The sequence below is a fragment of the Bacillus rossius genome, chromosome 15 (assembly GCF_032445375.1).
Source record: "Bacillus rossius redtenbacheri isolate Brsri chromosome 15, Brsri_v3, whole genome shotgun sequence".
Classification (NCBI taxonomy): Eukaryota; Metazoa; Arthropoda; class Insecta; order Phasmatodea; family Bacillidae; genus Bacillus; species Bacillus rossius.
This window is the reverse complement of record NC_086342.1, coordinates 17126425-17145517: the sequence shown is the minus strand read 5'-3', so window position 1 is coordinate 17145517 and position 19093 is coordinate 17126425. Positions and strand designations below refer to the sequence as shown.

Genomic DNA, 19093 nt, shown 5'->3' with positions numbered 1-19093 from the left:
CTGAAACCAGTATTTACTGCGAACACTGTTTTTTTTTGTAGTGATCCTGTTTGTCTTCATGTGAATGTACATAGTTACTTTCAAATGAACATTTCTTATCCATTAAAAAAAAATAAGTAGGCCTACACTGTGGGACTCTCTCCAGATTTTCCCAGTTCCCCCCCCCCCCCCCTTTTTAAAAAAACCTGAGAGGCAAATACGTTTTACGTAAGGCAGATAGTCTCCGCTGACCACATGGCCTTCCCACTCAAGTTCACTTTACCTCAAATGTTTTACTGCGGCGGCAAGACGTCGCTACAAAGTTGGTCGATTACCTTTCTCGGATCTGCGGCCACTTAACTTTTTTTTTACTACTTTATTTGCGAAGCTCCTTTTTTCTACGTCTCTGCTCCAAACACTCCAAATTTTATTTCTTTATGGTCAATAAAACAATGCAGAGCACTGGCACTTTGAGATACTCGCGGAATGATTCTAAGCCTATAGTAATTATACACTACAAAAAAATTGTGACGTATTTGCACATGCATTCAGTAGATTTAAACTGTTCTTCTAATTTTTTGAACGTGAACGAATTTTAAGCAAAACTTGACAAAATATATTGTAGTAAATGTTAACTACACACTAAAAGTGCAGCTCTGGGGCAGCCACAAATTTGTTTGATAATATAGGGCTAAGTTACAACAAATATATATTTTTAAGTGATAGCAGACAAACATTTTAAGCTACAAAATTTTTTTAAGAGAAAAGAAAAGGTTCATACCTACGAATATACCTAAGCGGAACTTTTCTGTACTTTTGACAAGAGATTCCTTCGGAAACCAGTCGCCCAGAAATAGTTTGTAATACTACAAGGAATATTTTGTATATTTTTACAACACATGGTTATGGTTATTTCTGCATATATTAAATACGTTTTTCAAGATAATTGGGGCATAATTTTGTATTTTAATTTATTTTCCATTCAAGCATACCTTTTTTTTTAACACTGAAATATAATCGAATATTCAGTTATTTGAAATTTTTTTTTGTGCGTGCTTATTAATATGCCCAGTTAATACTGTATAGCTATTCAGTGAACGGTTTACATTTAACTTTAACTATTGGAGGTACTGGGACAACACAAAGTATAAATGCCTGGTTAAGAACCAGAACCAGTATTAATGCAAAAAAAAAAAAAATAAATATATTTTTTATGATACAATTGTTTTCATGGTAATATACAAAATTGATCTGTATTTATCAGTTCCGTATGCATAAAAATTAATTCAGTGCACTACATGTCAAGTGCAGCGGTGGCGGTAAGATATCTGACATCACGAGACACCTGCAGTGAATTTTTTTTTTTCGTGATACAATTGTTGGAGAGCGGGAGAAAGGGGTGAGCTATTGCTTTCTCGGCACACAGAAGCTCGCTGTAATCCTTCTCTATCTCACTATCTCTCCATCTCTCCATCTCTCAATCTCAAAAGTCTCTGGTACGGTGTAGCGCATTGGCCCAGCAGGTAAACCCCCCACCCCCTTTCCACACACAACATTCTCCAACTCCCTGGTTGTCACCGACCGTAAAATCTAAAATTATCGGTACGGACACCCGCAATAAAAAATAATACGATGATATTTCAGAGACGGGAAAAGTGTTTGTCAGACGTACGATAATTATGGCAAGTCTGCGAGGAATTCACCCTCGCGTACCATGGTGCTGGAAGTAGTAATCTTCCCGCCCGACACGATAAAACCACCAGGAACGTTGGAACAACCGACAGAACGAATATTATTGAAAAACCCATTGTCTCCTATTGATGAAGGGCCTCCCCTTCCTCTACTTAACGAATATCTCCAATTTTTTTTTCTATCGAAGACACTAAAATTAATAAAAAAAGATGTAATGGATAGGAACATGCAAATTCACGTTATTGTTCAACATCACGTTAGACTGTACATCATTGTACATTTAAATCACCTTGACCACTGGATCGCAATTCTGAACACCATGAAGGACTTGAAACAGAGCCGTCCAGAGCCAGGGTGGGAGGGATGTTAACTGAGTTTCGAATTTATGAATAGAATTCATAGGAACGCTTACAAAGTTATGCGATACACGCAGACCACTTTTACAATTAATGGCTACAGTATCGTATAAAAGTACATATCTTTGTTATATATATATATATATATATATATATATAATATATTTATGTACGATGAGTCAAATCCAAATTTTCTTGAATCCAATTCTCGAGTTATAATCTCAGAGAGTAACTCGAATATACCCCCTGAAACCGAATATGAGTGTCAAGAGTAAAAATGACAGTAAATAAAAAATTAACCATGGTGTTAAAACCATTCTACCCTTTAAATGGTTATTTCACAAACTAAGTTTCCAGAATCAATACATATTGTAAAAAAATATCTTGGGACATGGTAACAGGACAGGTATGAAGAAGAAAAAAAATAACTGACCTAGTAAAGTTAAGAGGTTATCATTGTTGAATTATTAATGTTGTTTATTTTCCTTTTAATAGTTTCCTTATAATCTTTTTTCTCGAATATCAAATCCTTCAATACTAACATTTCAGTATTTGTTTTAATTGCGGTGTTTGAAAAGTTTTGCATACAAATAGTAGGGTTTTTTTCCCTTGGCCATTAGTAGGGACCGGAAAAATTCGCGGTTTTGATGGCCTACAGGATAGACTGCACATTCCCCTATACACTTGGGCAAACAACGCAAATTCAATGGCTGCTGACTTGTAAGTCGTCTCATCTGGTTTGTCCGTGATTCGATCCTTCTTCGGTTGAGGGTTTATAATTGGTTGAGATTCGTCCAGATGAACAGTAAGCCAATAGCAAAATCATATAAGAGGTACGTATATGTATTTTGAATTCTAGCTTATCGCCGAATGAATCCGCGTATTTTTCCGGTCTCTAGCCATTAGATAAAAAAAAAAATTCGCGTGTATTTCGAACAGACGGTAGAATGTAACAACAGCCGATCAAGCACAGATGTCAGACTTGTTTGCACGCAGAGGCGTGGAGTCTACAGCTCGGCACAAGGAATGAACGCCAATCAGGTTCTCCGGCAACGGCCAGCACTGACGGTCCCGCCGACTGAAGTCGGAAACACGAGAGGCAGCCGTCACAAAAAAAAAAAAGCACCCGACCGACTGGAATACGTGCCCGCCCGCCTTTTTGGACCGCCGCGCGGTGTGTCCGTATTTGGAAAGTATTACGCTCGCACGTCGTCGGGCTATCGTGATATGACCGCGCCGCGCCTGGCCGTTACAGAGCGCGGCGATCGCCGGCCGGGAACTTGTTCAGGAGCAGTTGGCGCACCTGGCTTTGGGTAGGCCCCGCCCACCTGGGCGCGCGCACACACACACACACACACGGTGAGCCAACATTTCAAAAAGAAAAAAAAAGCGCGATTAAATAACTGTCAAGATATCACCGTCTTGCTCTACGGAAATTTTTTTTCAAGAATACTCTGAAGACGTGTTAGTAGATTTTGTTTTTGACGTGATAACGTCTTATAAATCGATTAACGCCGGCTGCACGCAACGAAAAATTGTCACGTTCCGCCGTGCAAGAACCGGCCAACCACCGTGCGAGAAAATCTTCTATAATATCAAACAGATTAAGGCGGGCTTTTTAAACTAATTGTTCGTGATTATATTTAAAAAAGATTATTTAAATTAAATTTGCAAAAACTGTAAATAATATTTAATAATTAAGAAGTATATGCAATTTTTCATCAATGTTTTCTTACGACGGTTATCACGTAAAATTATCGTCCGTAAACCGACTTTACAGACAACCCACCCTCCCCTTCTTTTCAGTTTCCAGGTTTATGTTTCCAAACAAATATTTGCCCTTATTTTTTTATATTTTCTTATTACTTTCGCGTCCTTCGTATCGTGTATCAAAATAACCATGGTCCAATGAAAAATGCATTTAAAGTGTACAATGGCATGCGTCACAGCTCGTTCTCGAATAACAACGCGGATACAGTAGCAGGTCTGCGCTGTTATGGCGCCGCGCGCTTCCGCCTTTTACTGACCTCGCTTCCGACGATGCAGGGAAACTCGATAATAAAATTTAAAAAAAAAAAAAATAATAAAAAGGCTTTGCGCAGCAGGTAAATGTTATCAGCGGCGGCGTTTTGTTTCCCAGGTAATGCAGTTGTAAAGTGGACTCGTGGGGGTTAGATCGTGTGTGTGTGGTTGACGCTGTGTACCCAGCACGCCGGGTTCACACGATCACACGCTGGTGACGCGGCAAAACAAGCCCTAGAGCCATTACGATAGTAAAAAATATAAATTTTCCTCCTCCCCCCCCTCCCCCAATGACCCCTTTATAAACCATTCTCTTATCTAGAAACGCAAAAATAAAAATAATAAAAACACCCCGTCGTTGTTTTCAGAAAACACCCCGTCGTTTGTGTTCGTGTAAACTAACACAGCGTTCGTCAGGGCCGGGAGTAATTCCAGTGGTTCGTAGGGCTTTCTACCCACACCCGCCGACTCTATGTTCGATTGACAGATGCGTATCGCGGGCAAAAAGGCAATTCCTATCTCCCTCCCCCCTACCACAACCACACCAACACCGCCAGGGCCAAAGTGCCGTGATAACGATATCGTGATTGGTGGTCGCTCGGGAGCTATTTGTCCGCTCTGCGCAGAGATACGCCCCGGTGCAAATTAGAAGAGTGTTTTTCTTCTTTCCTTTTTTTTTTCCCGACGTCGCCGCGTGCAGTATACACGAGTCGGACGATGATGCGGCTGTCGTTACATCCCTCCCCCCACCCCCCTCCATCATCAACCCACTTTCCTGAACACAACATCAGTCCCCGTGTAGTTGATCGTGTTTTGTTTCTTGTCCGCCGACTGCTCGAGCTGTTTGCTGGTTCGTTCACCGAGCACTGCGTTCTTCCCCCACAGGGGAGACCTAAGATGCACATAAAGTTCTGCCGTTCCCGATCGCACCCGAACAATTCACCTTCGGCCAACTTCGGGATGTGTTTTATTTTTGCGCAGGAAATATGAATTCAAATATTAAAAGTGGTCGGTTAGGTTAGCTACATTAAAACACTTCAAAACACTGTGGACGGTTAGTTATGTTAGTATAGCTACATTAAAATAAACAGAGAAATATAAATATTAATAAATAAACCCGACGTTGGCCGAGGGTGAATTTTTCGGGTGTAATCGGGAATGGCAGAACTTTATGTGCATCTTAGGCTTCCCTCCCCACAGTGGGTCTCTTGCTCCAGATGGAACGACAATTCATCTAGCCACGCTAACGGTACGGGGCATATTTCGACTACGATATTTATCTCAATTTCTTTTGGAGTAGGTACAATTTTTTTTTTGTAAATGGAACAGAAATATTCAAGTAAACTTACAGACATCTGTACATGTACATAAAAACAACTGTATCAATACAAAATAGTGTTCGCAGTAATACTGGGTTCGGATTTCTTGCCCGGGGCATTTATGCTTTGTGTTTGTCCCAGTACATCCGATGGTTAAAAGTTATTGGCAAACTGTTCCCTGGATAGCTAGTATTAATAAAACAAAAATAAAGTCCAAATATTGAATATTCGATTATCTTTTCCGTGGTTTAAGAAACAGTTATAAATGAATTTATTTTAATTATAAATTATGCCACAATTTGTTGTAAGAAATACTCAGTATTATTATTTTATTCTGCGTGTTGTTAGAAACGGTATGGAAACGCGTGAGGTGTGTTGGTGGTGCAGTAGACTAGGTACGCTATAAAACACCACGAGCGTCTACCAGCAGACGTAAATTATCCCCACTCACGGGCACGCGTTTTTTTTTTCCTTCCTTCAAACGCGTGCAGTCTGTTAGCCATCGACCTGGGTAATAGACGCGGTGAGTCGGTTGGGTTGAGATAGATAGGTCGTGTCGGATGAGGGGGAAAGGGAGGGGGGGGGTTATAAACGCACGTACCACGGGGACCTAATGAGGGGTCGTTTCGCGTCAGTGGACCGTGTTTGCGACACAACAATGGCGGCGACGCCCGCCAGCGCGCGGGGCCGAACGCTCGCCTTATCTCGATGCAGATGCATCGGCCGGTAAAGCCGCGGTAGTCCAATTACAGGAACATCGTGTTTTAGCCTCCCTCCCCCCCCACCCTAATACCCTCCACTGTCACCAACACTTGCACGTCACTGTGGCTTCCAGCTCGCGGTGTCGCCTCTCAACCGACATGGGCCGCATGGGTAGAGACTGGAAAAAATTCGCGCTTTCAGTGACCTCTAGGATAGACTCCACAACCCCCTACACACAATGGCAAATGCCACCTGCTCATTGGCTATCGACTCATGACATCTGTCAAACCGGGACGCTTGCGATTCGATACTTTTTTGGTTTAAGGTTTTCCATTTGGCTCAAAGTCCTTCAGACAAACTGTAAGGCAATCACAGAAGCAACATGGAGGTACAGTTGTTTGGATTCTAGCATAACGCGAAATGAATCCGCGAATTTTTCCGGTCCCTACGCATGGGCCGCCCACGAGCATTTCACCGGTGGAAAATGACACCATACATATGGCGGACAAATGAAGATAAAGTACGCATTCGCGAGTCCCCTGAGCGCTTGCACGAATCTCCGCAGGGAGTTTTCTGCACAAACATTATTCCTAAAAAACACAATTTCCAACCATTTTGACCCAAACTCCGGAAAAAGAACAGAACCACACTGCTAGAAATTACAGTAAAATTTACGGACTTTTTTCAACGACGAATCAAAACCAAATAAGCGGAGAATTGTTCCGTCCTTTCAAAATTACTGAATCTTCTTGGAATCCACGCTGTAGTTCAACTTCCCGATTGTATGTTCCGTTCCAAACAAAGGTAAACACACACATGGACAAATGTAATTGTTAATACGTCAAGAATATTGTTTTGGAATCATGTTTAAAGTAGGTGAGCTCAGGAAGATAGCCGTAAATTTACGAAAGTTACCTGAATGATTTTTAACCAGCGTTCTTCGTAAATTTAAGGTGAAAAAAATTTTAAAAGTGTACTAATCCACCTTCAGCGTATTCTTGAATGTTTTCTGCAGGGCACTTCTTTGATATTTTAAGCAGTTTTCAAATAGCATGGTTTCTTCCGAAGCCCTGTGCGCCATACGTGTGTCCGGATATAGGTACGTCTTCCGCGTTTTCTGCGCCGCGCAAAAACAATACAGACCTGCCGAATTCCGCGTTATCTTTAAACGACAGACTTTATCGTTAAAGGTTTTAAAGATGAATGTCCCGTACCATTTGATCACACATCATTTGACAAGTCTCGTGGGACAAGAGGCCAATGTATAACACATTGATTCAATCAGAACACTGCCGAATCATGTGCAAACGGAAGAGATATCTTCGCGTGTACCGCCACAACATCCTCGATAGTCGGAGTTTGTCGAAAAAATTGGTTGTCTGTAAAGTCAGTTTACGGACGATAGTTTAACGTGACGTCATAACAAAACATTGATGAAATGATTGCATACTTTTATGAATAAAATTGAATAATTTTTATTTTAATAATAAAAGAATAAATACTTGAAATTATAGGCTACTAGTAATCAGATTTTTAAAATGCAAGAATAATTAACCTTTATTGCCAAAATTTTTGTTGTAATAAGCAATGAAAACCACATTAACTTTTCACTTCACTTTATAATCAGTCGACGAAACAGTTCACGTGTAGATGACTTGTAATTAATTTTAAAAATTGGCGTTTAGCTATAAAGTTTAAATATAATTATGCACAAGATTTCATATAAATAAACTGTAATCTAATATATATCATTAATTATATGAAACACCATAATTTTTTAGTCAATTGTAACATAACCTATTATTACTGCACTCGCCGACAGATGCTATTTTTTTTAATAATAAAAGAATAAATACTTGAAATCATACTAGTAATCAGATTCATTTTCTTACGTACATTTGACGTAGAAATTATTTCATATTACACATTTATAAACAAAGTTTTAAGTTTTCACTTCTGTCGGTGCGGCGCAAGCGTACAATGAGCGTAACGGGACACAGCGTAACGGAAAAATGAGCGTAACGGGACATAACCTAACGGAACAATGTGCGTAACGGGACACTTTTTCGTGCGTGCTGCCAGCGTTCATCGATTTATTAGACGTCACGTAAAAAAAAAAAACACTCAAGAAGATATCAGAGTGACGCGCCGAGGGCGAACGAGTATTGCTGTTCCCATCTTTTAATTAGTTTATGAAGCGTTTTTCAGAACAAGCGGAAGAGATACTGAGGAAAGCACTGGAGGGACTTGCGCTACACTTTTTTTCTTATTAATTTCTCCGCAATTTAACGTTATGGTGACCGCTCTTTTTAGTTGTCCTGCGCACGACGAGAAGACTACGCGCCAACTCAGAGGCGACACCGCGCTACAAGCACCAGTCAGCGTCGCACTTATCATCCCGATTCACTGACACAGATACTCTACCGTTCAGCAATATTAAATATAAATGTTCCCTGCACGTCATTATTAGAGCCACGGAATTTTCGCGCATTCATTTAGTCGCAAGCTAGAATGCAAACCTCCACACTGTCGCACTTTGTTCATGATTGGACCAGGGGCGTAGCCAGGGGGGGGGGGTTAGGGATTCAACCCCCCCCCCCCCCTTAGCCCAAAATCTTTAATTAAATTTCTTATTCATCACTGAAACAAATTTCATATTAAAAATTAATAAAATTTTTACCATTACAATATTTAAATTTAAGTACCGAAAACTGCTAAAATAGCACTATTTTACACCTTAAAATCCAAATTTCCCGGGGGAGGACCCCCGGACCCCCCACCCCTCTGCGACCGTGAGCCAACGATGACCAGCTAGGAGAGAAGTAAGCGAATCAGGTAGTGCCAAATAACAAGGATAAAAATGTTCTCGCTAAGAAATCAACAAATGGGAAAAGTAAACATGGATCGAGCACACCTATATCTTTGAATTCTATCCTGAGGCCAGAGGAATCCGCGAAATTTCCGAGACTAGTCATTATACCGCTTGCAAAACTATGTTCAGAATTTTTTACCACCTAAAAACGTTCCTGAAAACAACTGTTTTCACCTTATTCACTGTCAAAAAAAAAAAACACGTTAAAGACGAAACCATGAAACGAGAAACTTATATAGGCAAGTGCAGTGGTTCTTGAATGCTGATCGGATACTTTAAATAAACCTTGAGTGGTTTGTAAATAATGGCGCTCTGGGGACCAGGCCAGGCGGCCGCATTACTGTGTGGAAGGGATGTAGAAAAAAAAGGGGGGTTAATGTAGAGGGATCTTGTGTCATTAGCGCTGTCTGCAAACAGCTTGTATCAGTAACAACCGGCCTCCGACCATCCAAGTCTTGCGCTGTGGTCCACACCACCAACAGGAAACCACTCATCGACTGCTAGGTTAAGTGTATATATATATATATATATTTTAAATTTAACTGGGTTAGGTATATTTATCCATGACTTATAATAGAGACCTGAAAAATTCGCGGATTCACTTCCCTACGGACAAGAATCCAAATACGTTTACGTTTTCGCTGCTTTAATGTTTGAGCCACAGTTTACAATCTCAAGGACTCTTGAGCCAATGATATATCCCACACCAAAGATGACACGAATCACGGGAAAATCAGTTGAGACGATTGACACAAAGGACTGTGAAGGTTATCCTGAAGGTCATCGAAACCGCGAAATTTTTTTCCTGTCCCTGCTATAACTGGTACTATAAAACAACCATTTCGCTTATCCCTAGTCAGTCAGCGAATTCTAGCGACGGGCACAGAAATTATGTTTGTGATTCGCATACAAAAATGTTGGTATTTGAAAAGCGAATATATTTTATTTACTAGTTTATTTATCACACTCGGCATTATTTCAAAGAATTCTAAGTTAAATTTCGTGTCCTAGTGTCGTATTGTAAGTTTATTTGCAACATGAGAACACAGGAATCTGCAAGTTACCGAGTTTAGATATTATACATAACTGGAGAAAGTTGAAAGACTGGCTCACATTTTTTTTTTTTTAAATTGAGGGGTTTTTAAGCCAAGTCTTGTATTTTCCACGCTCATTCTTGTTCGATAGCTTTATTTTTTTTCTTCTGGTGTTCATTTACTTGTTCACGTTCGACTTGTTGTGTTCACTTACTTGTTCACGTTCAGATTCTAGCTCACGTGGACACAACTATTTTCACACCCGCATCACGGATCCATCTAGCAAGACCATATGGTAGGGAGGCATCATTTCACCCATTATCAAGGAGCGTTTCAGGAAACTTTCTTCTTCTTTTTTTAGAATTTTCAAACTGCTCGACGAAATGGAACTAAAGAAAGGATTTCTCCATTTTTTTTGCGCTGTCCTCTAAGAAGTTTTTTCACCTTGTCCATTACCGATCTCTCTACTCTGCTCAATTCACAGGTAGTTTTCAGAAGCCCACCCCCTCGTCATTAATTAGTCGAATTCGTTTCAGGCCCGTAATTTTTCACGTATCCAAGGGGTAACGAATTTCTTCCCCCTTCCATTTTCCCCGCGGCGGCGCGCATACCAATTCCCAGACCCCTTCACTTCACGCGCTTCGCCATGCCACGCACGTTAATCGCGTAGCGTCCTATGCTATTTCACTTCCATCACCTCGGGTTTTCGCTTTTGGTTTTACACAAAATTTATCACACATATTGTTACTTGTTGATAAAAGGTTTCATTTAAATAGGAATTAATTAATTTCAATTTATCTCCTTAAATGGCAATTTATATTTCAACGCCAGAATTAATCAAGAAACTGTAATCTTGTAATGTGCAGTTTTTAATCAACTTTTTTTTACAAACAACTTTAAACATCGGAGTTACTAGGTAAACACAAAGCGTAAATGCCCGGGTAAGAATCCGAAACTGGTACTACCATTTTTTATCGTTACAGTTTGTTTTCGTGTAAACGTAAACGTATTTACAAATGAATATATCTATTCCAAATTTTAAAAAAAAATTACGGTGTGGAATAAAATAGCGCGTGGAACGCTATGTTCGCTTCGCACGCGTGTAAACGGAAGGAAGGCCCTGCCAGCGAATCGGCCATCCGCCACACGTGTCATTTCCGCCTGACAGGCGCCGCTGTGGGAACTCCGGCAGCCCGACAGTCCCAGAGAGCTGTCAGCTGACAGACCCGCCTGTCACGGCCAGGCCGCTCAGACTGTTCTCTCGCTTGCGTGGTTGGCCTGAAGCTAGACCAGGCTTGGAAACCTCGTCCGGACCTTTGAATATATATACTGTATAGAAGTCGCGAGTGGATAGGATTTACTCTACGTTTTTCAGAAGCGTATGATGAGCAGCTTGGGAACTTCACCGCTGCAGTGCGCTGCCGTAACATCCTGTATCGTCTCAGTTGTTATTTGCACGTTAGAGCACAGCTCTGTCGCCCGCTGTCATTCCCCGCATCCCCCTACCTATCATTCACTGCAGCTCAAGTTCGTTCAACGGGAGGGGGAAGGGGTGTATGAAGAGTTCGACACTTGTCCGCTAGGGACCACTACAAGTCGATGCCCTAGAGATGGTGGCGATTGCGGCGGTGAATTAACCAACTACCTCAAAACCGTATTAGAAATTTTAACCTGGGATGGCGACTTCTATACAGTATATATATTCATAGTCCGGACGACATATGAATTTAGGGACAAGCATTTTTCGCGAAAAGATCTGAACGCTTAATAGACTGCAACAAGGTATACCCAAACACGTGGTTTATTCCTTGCGATTGGCGACCGTATGCGAGAGAAGTCGTTGCCTTGTTTGACCGAGCCATTCAGGACGCGTTTGCTTTCGCAATGAATTGCTGTGATTGGTGTTGTTACTATCTGGGAGAAACTCACCCAATCACTAAACACAGACGATGCTACAGTGTTTTAAATTTCAGCTTGTCTCGAAATTTTTCCGCGAAATCTGCATGCCCCTACATGATCCCTCGATGTGATGATTAGGGACCAGAAAAATTCGCGGGTTCAATGACCTGCAGGATGAACTCCGCCATAGATCTACGTACACTCGGTCAAATGTCACCCACTAATTGGCTGCTGTCTTGTGAGACGTCCCAACGTAGCAGCCTGTGATTCAATAAAGCTTTGGTCGGATGTTTCTCATTGGCCCAGAGTCATCCAGGTGAGTTGTGAGCCAATAGCAGAGGCAGCACTGAGGTACAACTATTTGTATTTTAGCCTATCGCGAAATTAATTCGCGAATTTTTCCGGTCTCTACATATGATCCCTCGATGTGATGATTCATGGCTAGGGGCAGGCATTTTTCGCGAACAAAAAAAAACATCTGAACTGCAACAAGGTATACCGGCACAAGAGGTTTATTCCTTGTGACTGGAAGCTGTGTGCGAGAGAAGTCGTTGCCTTGTTTGACCGAGCCACTCAGGACGCGGTTGCTTTCGCACTGGATTACTGTGATTGGTGTTGTAACAATCGACATGTACAGAGAAAGAAACTCACCCAATCACAAAAAAACACAGACGATGCTACAGTGTTTTAAGCCTCAGCTAGTTTCGAAATATTTTCGCGAAATGTGCATGCCCCTATTTATAGCTAGAGACCGGTAAAATTCGCGATTTCAATGACCTGTAGGATATAATCCATTATCCTCTATGCACGCGGAGAAATTACATTTGCTCATTGGCTACTGACTCGTGATACCTGTTAACTGGGACGCTAGTGATTCGATACTTCTTTTGTTAAAGGCTTTTCATTGGCCGAGTGTCATTCAGATAAACTGTTGCCCAATCACTGATGCGGTAAAAAGGAAAACGTTTTTGGATTCTAGCCTATCGTGAAAGGAATCCGCGAATTTTTCCGGTCTCTACACATATCGTCTGCGTCTTGAAAATTTTTCGGAATAATAATCTTCTAAACGCAAGCCAAAACGGAAGGAAGTTGGTAGTTGAACAATTTTTTTTTTTTTGCTTTATTGCGCCTTGCGCAGTTTATAAACTGTTACTCTGAAATTGTGGCTGCCGAGAAGTTTTTTTTTTTTTTTGTTTTCGTAGTTTGCAAACCAGGCTTTAAGTTGTTAGTGCTGACGAGCAGGAACGCGGTGGTACCCCCGAGTGTTCGAGACGGGTTGGCAAGTGCATAGGAAAATGGGAAGACGAAAGGAGAAGGGGGGGGAGGTTGTAGTTAATCACCTTAATCACCGTCATTAAACAAGGCAATTGCCGGCAGGTGACTCTCCGCGCCACCGGATTGCGGGGTTTACGAGCCGAACCAGTTTTTTTTTTCCGGGGGGCCTATCCATCCACTGACGTGAGGACTTCTTCCTTCTGCTCTCAAGAACCAACGGCGCTACGTCAGGACGGTTCTGACGCACGGAAGCATTGCTCATTAACGGAGTCGAAATTATTTCGCTTGCTCATAGGTAGGGGCACGTGTCCTTTCGTGAAATAATCTGATGGCTCATGAGTAGGGACACCTGTATTTCGCGATTTCATTTCATGTCAAGGTATTTCACCAAACACTGTAGCTTTTTTCTGAGAGTCATGGCAAATTGTGAGGGTGCAGCAGTACGGTGACCACATTCTCATTGGCCCTTTCAAGAGCGGGACGACACCTCTCCCCGACCTCAGCCAATAAGGTATAAGCTAGTGCTGTTTCCGTATTTGATTTTTAAACTGTATTTATTGGAAAGGTAAAATGGCTATAAAAAGGGGGGGGGAATTTCAGAAAAAAAAATATTTAGGCACGAACCTCGGGGTAGAAACATTTTTAAAGCACTGAAAGGAACTTGCGTTATGCCTTTAATCTTCATTTCTAAGCCCTAAAATGTTGTGGCTACCACTAAAAATCTAACAAGTGCACGACGAGAAGACCGCGCGCCAGGTCAGAGGCGATGCCGCGACAGAAGCGCCTATCATCCCGCATCACCAACGCAAATACGCCCCCGAGGTAGGTGGGACCCTTAATGCTCGTATCACATGTGTTGCGTGCTGGCTGGGCAGAGCTCGCGTGTTCGACATCTTACCCCTCCCCTTCCCTTCCCCCCTTCACCTGTCCCACCGCCACTGAGTGTTCTTTTCCTTTCAGGAAGCTCGGGGCAACCTTGCGAACGGCTTGCGAACAAGTTTCGCAACGTCCTGCAAAAATAAAAAAAAATAAAACAGATAAAATAACAACAGAACGGATCTCGATGTGGAGGAACAGAAGGTCGCAGGAACACCACAACCGGGAAACAAAACAAAACCATCGCCGTGACGTGGTTATGCGAAGGGGAAAAAAAAAATTGCAATCGTGGGAATTCCAGAAGTTAGATAATTAAAAAAAAAAGGTTTACCAACGTCACGGTTCTTGTTATATTATATCACAGTCCACAACTAGGCCTATGAGATGAATAACGTAGCCTAAGTGTTTATTAATTTCAAGCACTTCTAATGATTCAATTTTTTTTGTTCATATATATATTTTTTTTACTTTCAGGGATGTCATAAGCGATCATAAAAATTTAAAAAAAAATGTGAGTGAGTCCTTCTGTACTCGCCAGATCTGTTTAACATCTAACCTCTGGTAACGAGCAAATTCTTGTGTTCTCATGTTGCAAATACACTTATGATACGAAACTTGGGACACGAAATCACGCGTAGTTACCATACCCGCCACTAGAATTCGCTGGTGGAACAGCCACGTCGACCATAGAATCATTCGATTTGCAGATATCGGGCCATCTTAGTTAGGCCCGTTCTACAATGACACGGAAACAAGAAACGGGTCTCGTAAACGGACACGGATCTCAAGGAATATTTTTTTTTACAATGGCACGCAGGCGAAGACGGACGCAGTAGTGATTAGCCCGGCGATGCTGAGCGACCAATGGAAGCCGAGTACTTGGCTGTGGTGGTAGCCCTGTTTGTTTATGTTCTAAATACGTTGAAAATGAATATTATTAATAATTATGTATTTATCAATAATTAATAAACTTTATATGGCGGGTTTTTAACCGGGACTACCGGTTGACAAACGATGCTCTAACCGCGCGCTCTCCGCCCTCTATCTCGAAAACGGTTCAACGTATAAAAAACTTTTTGGAACAAAAGTTGTAGGGAATTTAATCCTCTACAATATTGATGATTAATACAAACAGCGAAAAACCCATTGGAAACAAGATATTTAAAAAAAATCGATTTGTGTGACCTTTGACCGTAGATTTTAATATTCGCGTACACCCTACCATATGTAGGTTTTGAGACAACTTTTAGGACGTCAAAATACAATTTTCTACGAGTTTATAGCTGGGTATCTCAAATTCCGAGGTGAACTTGCTAAGATGACCGGACTATCCGCGCGGAACACTTTCAGACGGGATTGCAAATAGTCCGCACCCTCCGTCCGTCAATCACGTGATCTGCAGCCAATCAGCCCCGTGCTGCTATGACACATGGATAGGGACCGGAAAAATTCGCGGGTTCAATGACCTGCAGGATGAACTCCATAGTTCTACGTACACTCGGAAAAATGCCACCCACTCATTGGCTGCTGTCTTTTGAGACGTCCCAACGTAGCAGCCTGTGATTCGATAAAGCTTTGGTTGGGTGTTTCTCATTGGCTCAGAGTCATCCAGGTGAGTTGTGAGCCAATAGCAGAGGCAGCACTGAGGTATAACTATTTGTATTTTAGCCTATCGCGAAATGAATTCGCGAATTTTTCCGGTCTCTACACATGGATGGATACGCATCTCCCGGATCATTTCACCATCGCTTCTGCCGCTCCCACAAAGCACGGAGACGTAAAATGACCGAGATGACTGGACCAGGGAAGCGACAACCGAGGAACGAGACTCGACGTCTCTCGTCGCCGTTGCTGTTTTGTTCTGGTGGGGCTTTTTGTCTCCCGCGCTAAATCTCCCGGCGTATGTAACCTCGCCACGGGCACGTGGCATTCCTAGCGGACACGCGCACTTGCAGATCGACGCGTCAAGCCTTCGACAGCTGCACGAGCGGTATGGAACACACTAGAGACACTCACACCTGACAACTGTTGTACAGAATTTTTTTGGGTTCAATATTTTTGTGCTGTCATCATTAGTGGGTATTTTTTGCGTTCTCTTAGTCCATTTTTCTTTGTTTTCCTTTGTTTGTTGACAATATTCCTGTTATGGAATATTATGTGGTGTTTATACCCTGTTGACAACAGCATTTTTTTTTTGCTTAATTTGTGTTTTTGTCTTTTGGTTATTTTTTTTAGTTTTCTTCTACAGACATACATGTGCTTAGCAATGGCGTATGTCCAAAAGCTTACATCAAGTCATGCACTCCCATTGCACAAATCTTTCAAAGATAATAGCTCTACACTAGCAACACATGCGAGGGTGGGATAAACCACCTAGCGACAAGACGTGTGACAAAAAATTTTTTATAGATAAATTTTTAAAAAATACCTAACATATTCTGCGGTGTCAGACATGATTAACATACATATTTTTAAGGCATTTGAAGCACTGGTGTTTTTATTTTTCCCCTCACAATTGCGTATAATGATTTATTATGTTTTTCTAAGAGAAAATAAAGTTATCTGCGTTGCTATCATGTTGGTACCACGAGTATTAAACAGATGCATTATTCATACTCAGCACACCGTCTGCCATCCGTAGGACTGACGTGACAACGCCAGGTTTTCACACACAAATTTTGGAGCTGTCCGGTATTAGTCTCGGTGTATTTTGCAGAGTAGGTGTTGTAATATACTATGCGTGTACCTACTATTCTACGGTGTATTTAAATCTCTGTCTCGCACCCACACACCATGTTGATTTTAATTTTTTATAATTACTTTTATTTGAGACTATTTCTAAAAATTTTGACTCGAAACCTCCTTTGTATTGGTTTTTTTCTACAACAAATAATTTCAAATTAATATTCATATAATATCATGGATGTAAAACCCGACGAAGTGACGCACCTTTTTATACCCATGAGTGAGTATCAGTTGAAAATATTTGTGGCATAGTAAAAAACGCAAAGAGGTAATAAGTTAAAATTTTAGAAAAAGCACTTAAGAGAATATAATAAAAAATATGTATCATAACTGTGAGAGACCGAGCCGGTATAATTGCGAAATTCACGTTATTTTTCAGCACCAGGTTGGATTGTACATCGCTGTAGACTTGAGTCACATTTACTATTGCAAGGCGAGTAATTTGATAAATTCATAAGGACCATTTGTCAATAACAAAATATATTTAAAGAGGAGATATACAAACCGAAAGGTGCCATATTGGTTTCAACGGGTTTTATGCGATAACACTTTTTCTATTGTTTAATATTGAAAATTGTCAGTCGTCAAAGCAGACATAACACATTTAAGAGGTTTACTAAGCCCTCAACACAGTGTCTATTGACAATATTATTACAAATGTAGTCATTCCCAATATTACATAAAAATTTAAACCCCAATGACTTTACAGTCGGTCATTGCATTAAGAGATAAAGTATGCTTTAAAGAATACAAATTTTGAAAATAAAATCAAAGAAAATGGTTTTTATGTGAAAACTGTTGTAGGAAAGGTCTAGATCTACTATGGAAGCAGTACAAGAAAGTCTAGTTTTTTTCTGCGGGAGCGGCACGGGAAGCCCCGACTGTACTATGGAAGAGGCACAACGTCTGGGAATGGCACGGGAAGGCCAGACTGCACTGGGGGAGTGGCACTGTAAGGTCTAGTACTGCGGGATCAGCACGGTAATGCACACACTGCACTGGGGAAGCAGCACTGCAAGGTCTAGTCGTACTGCTCCCGCAAGGTAATGCACAGACTGCACTATAGGAGCGGCACGAGAATGCACTAATACACTGTGGGAGCGGCACGGGAAGGCCAGTCTGCACTGGGGGAGCGGCACTGCAAGATATAATCATACCGCTGGAGCGGCATGAGAAGCCCCAACTGTACTCTAAGAGCGGCACGGGAATGTACTAATACACTGTGGGAGCGGCACGAGAAGACCAGACTGCACTGGGGCAGCGGCACTGCAAGGTGTAGTCGTACCGCGGGTTGCGGCACGGGAAGGCCAGACTGCACTGGGGGAGCGGCACGGGAAGGCCAGGCTGCACCGGGGGAGCGGCACGGGAATGCCGGGCGGTTACCTGCGTCTGCGTGAGCCCCAGGCTGGCGGCGAGCTCGGCGCGCTCGGGCAGCGCCAGGTACTGGGTGCGCTGGAACCGCCGGTTCAGCTGCTGCAGCTGCAGGCTGGAGTAGATGGTGCGCGGCTTGCGCATCTTCTTGCCCTTGCCGTTCACGCGCAGGGAGCCGTCGTCCACGCACTTGTCTGCAACAGCGCCCAGCGCTCCCATGTTATCTCCCCCCGCGCGTGGTGGCGACAACGAACTAGCTTTACACAAACATTAACACAATCCATCTTGAAATGATCATATTCACTACAAAATAAATTTTTTTCCAAACAGACTGTGACTGCAACTTCCTCCACGTTGATATAATTATCCACATAGATAGAGACCGGAAAAATTTGCGAGTTCATTTCGCGATAGGCTAAAATACAAATAGTTATACCTTAGCGCTGCCTCTGCTATTGGCTCACAACTCACTTGGATGACTCTGGGCCAATGAGAAACACCCGACCAAAGCTGTATCGGATCGCAGGCTGCTACGTTTGGGACGACGTGTCACAAGACAGCAGCCAATGAGTGGGTGACATTTGACCGAGTGTACGTAGAACTATGGAGTTCATCCTGCAAGTCATTTAACCCCGCGAATTTTTCCGGTCCCTACACATAGATGATGAAGGATCTACATAAAATACAGACAGTTATTGTTTACTAATAAATAAACGGAAGTTAAACTCAGTGGTGAACACTACATATTGACAGATTAAATCTAATGTTTTTACCCTTGTATAGTGCAGAATAAAATCGAGGTTCAAATTGATAATTATTAGTGGTTTTGCTAGCTAAAAATAAACTCAACCATGATTCTTAAAATTATTAAATAAATCAAATATGTTATTTACATTTTAAAAAATATGCAGGTTATGAAACTAACAACCATAGTTCACAATTTATAAAAAA

At 41.8% G+C, this 19093-nt stretch overlaps 1 protein-coding gene across 1 annotated transcript in view; it reads right to left on the bottom strand.

Moving 5' to 3' along the window:
- The window catches only part of LOC134539643 (homeotic protein distal-less), a 232896-nt gene that overhangs the window by 144093 nt on the left and 69710 nt on the right, over window positions 1-19093 (bottom strand). Inside the window, exon 3 of the mRNA XM_063381830.1 lies at window positions 18155-18336. Within this exon, the coding sequence (XP_063237900.1) occupies window positions 18155-18336 (182 nt within the window). The remainder of the gene's footprint in view (window positions 1-18154; window positions 18337-19093) is intronic.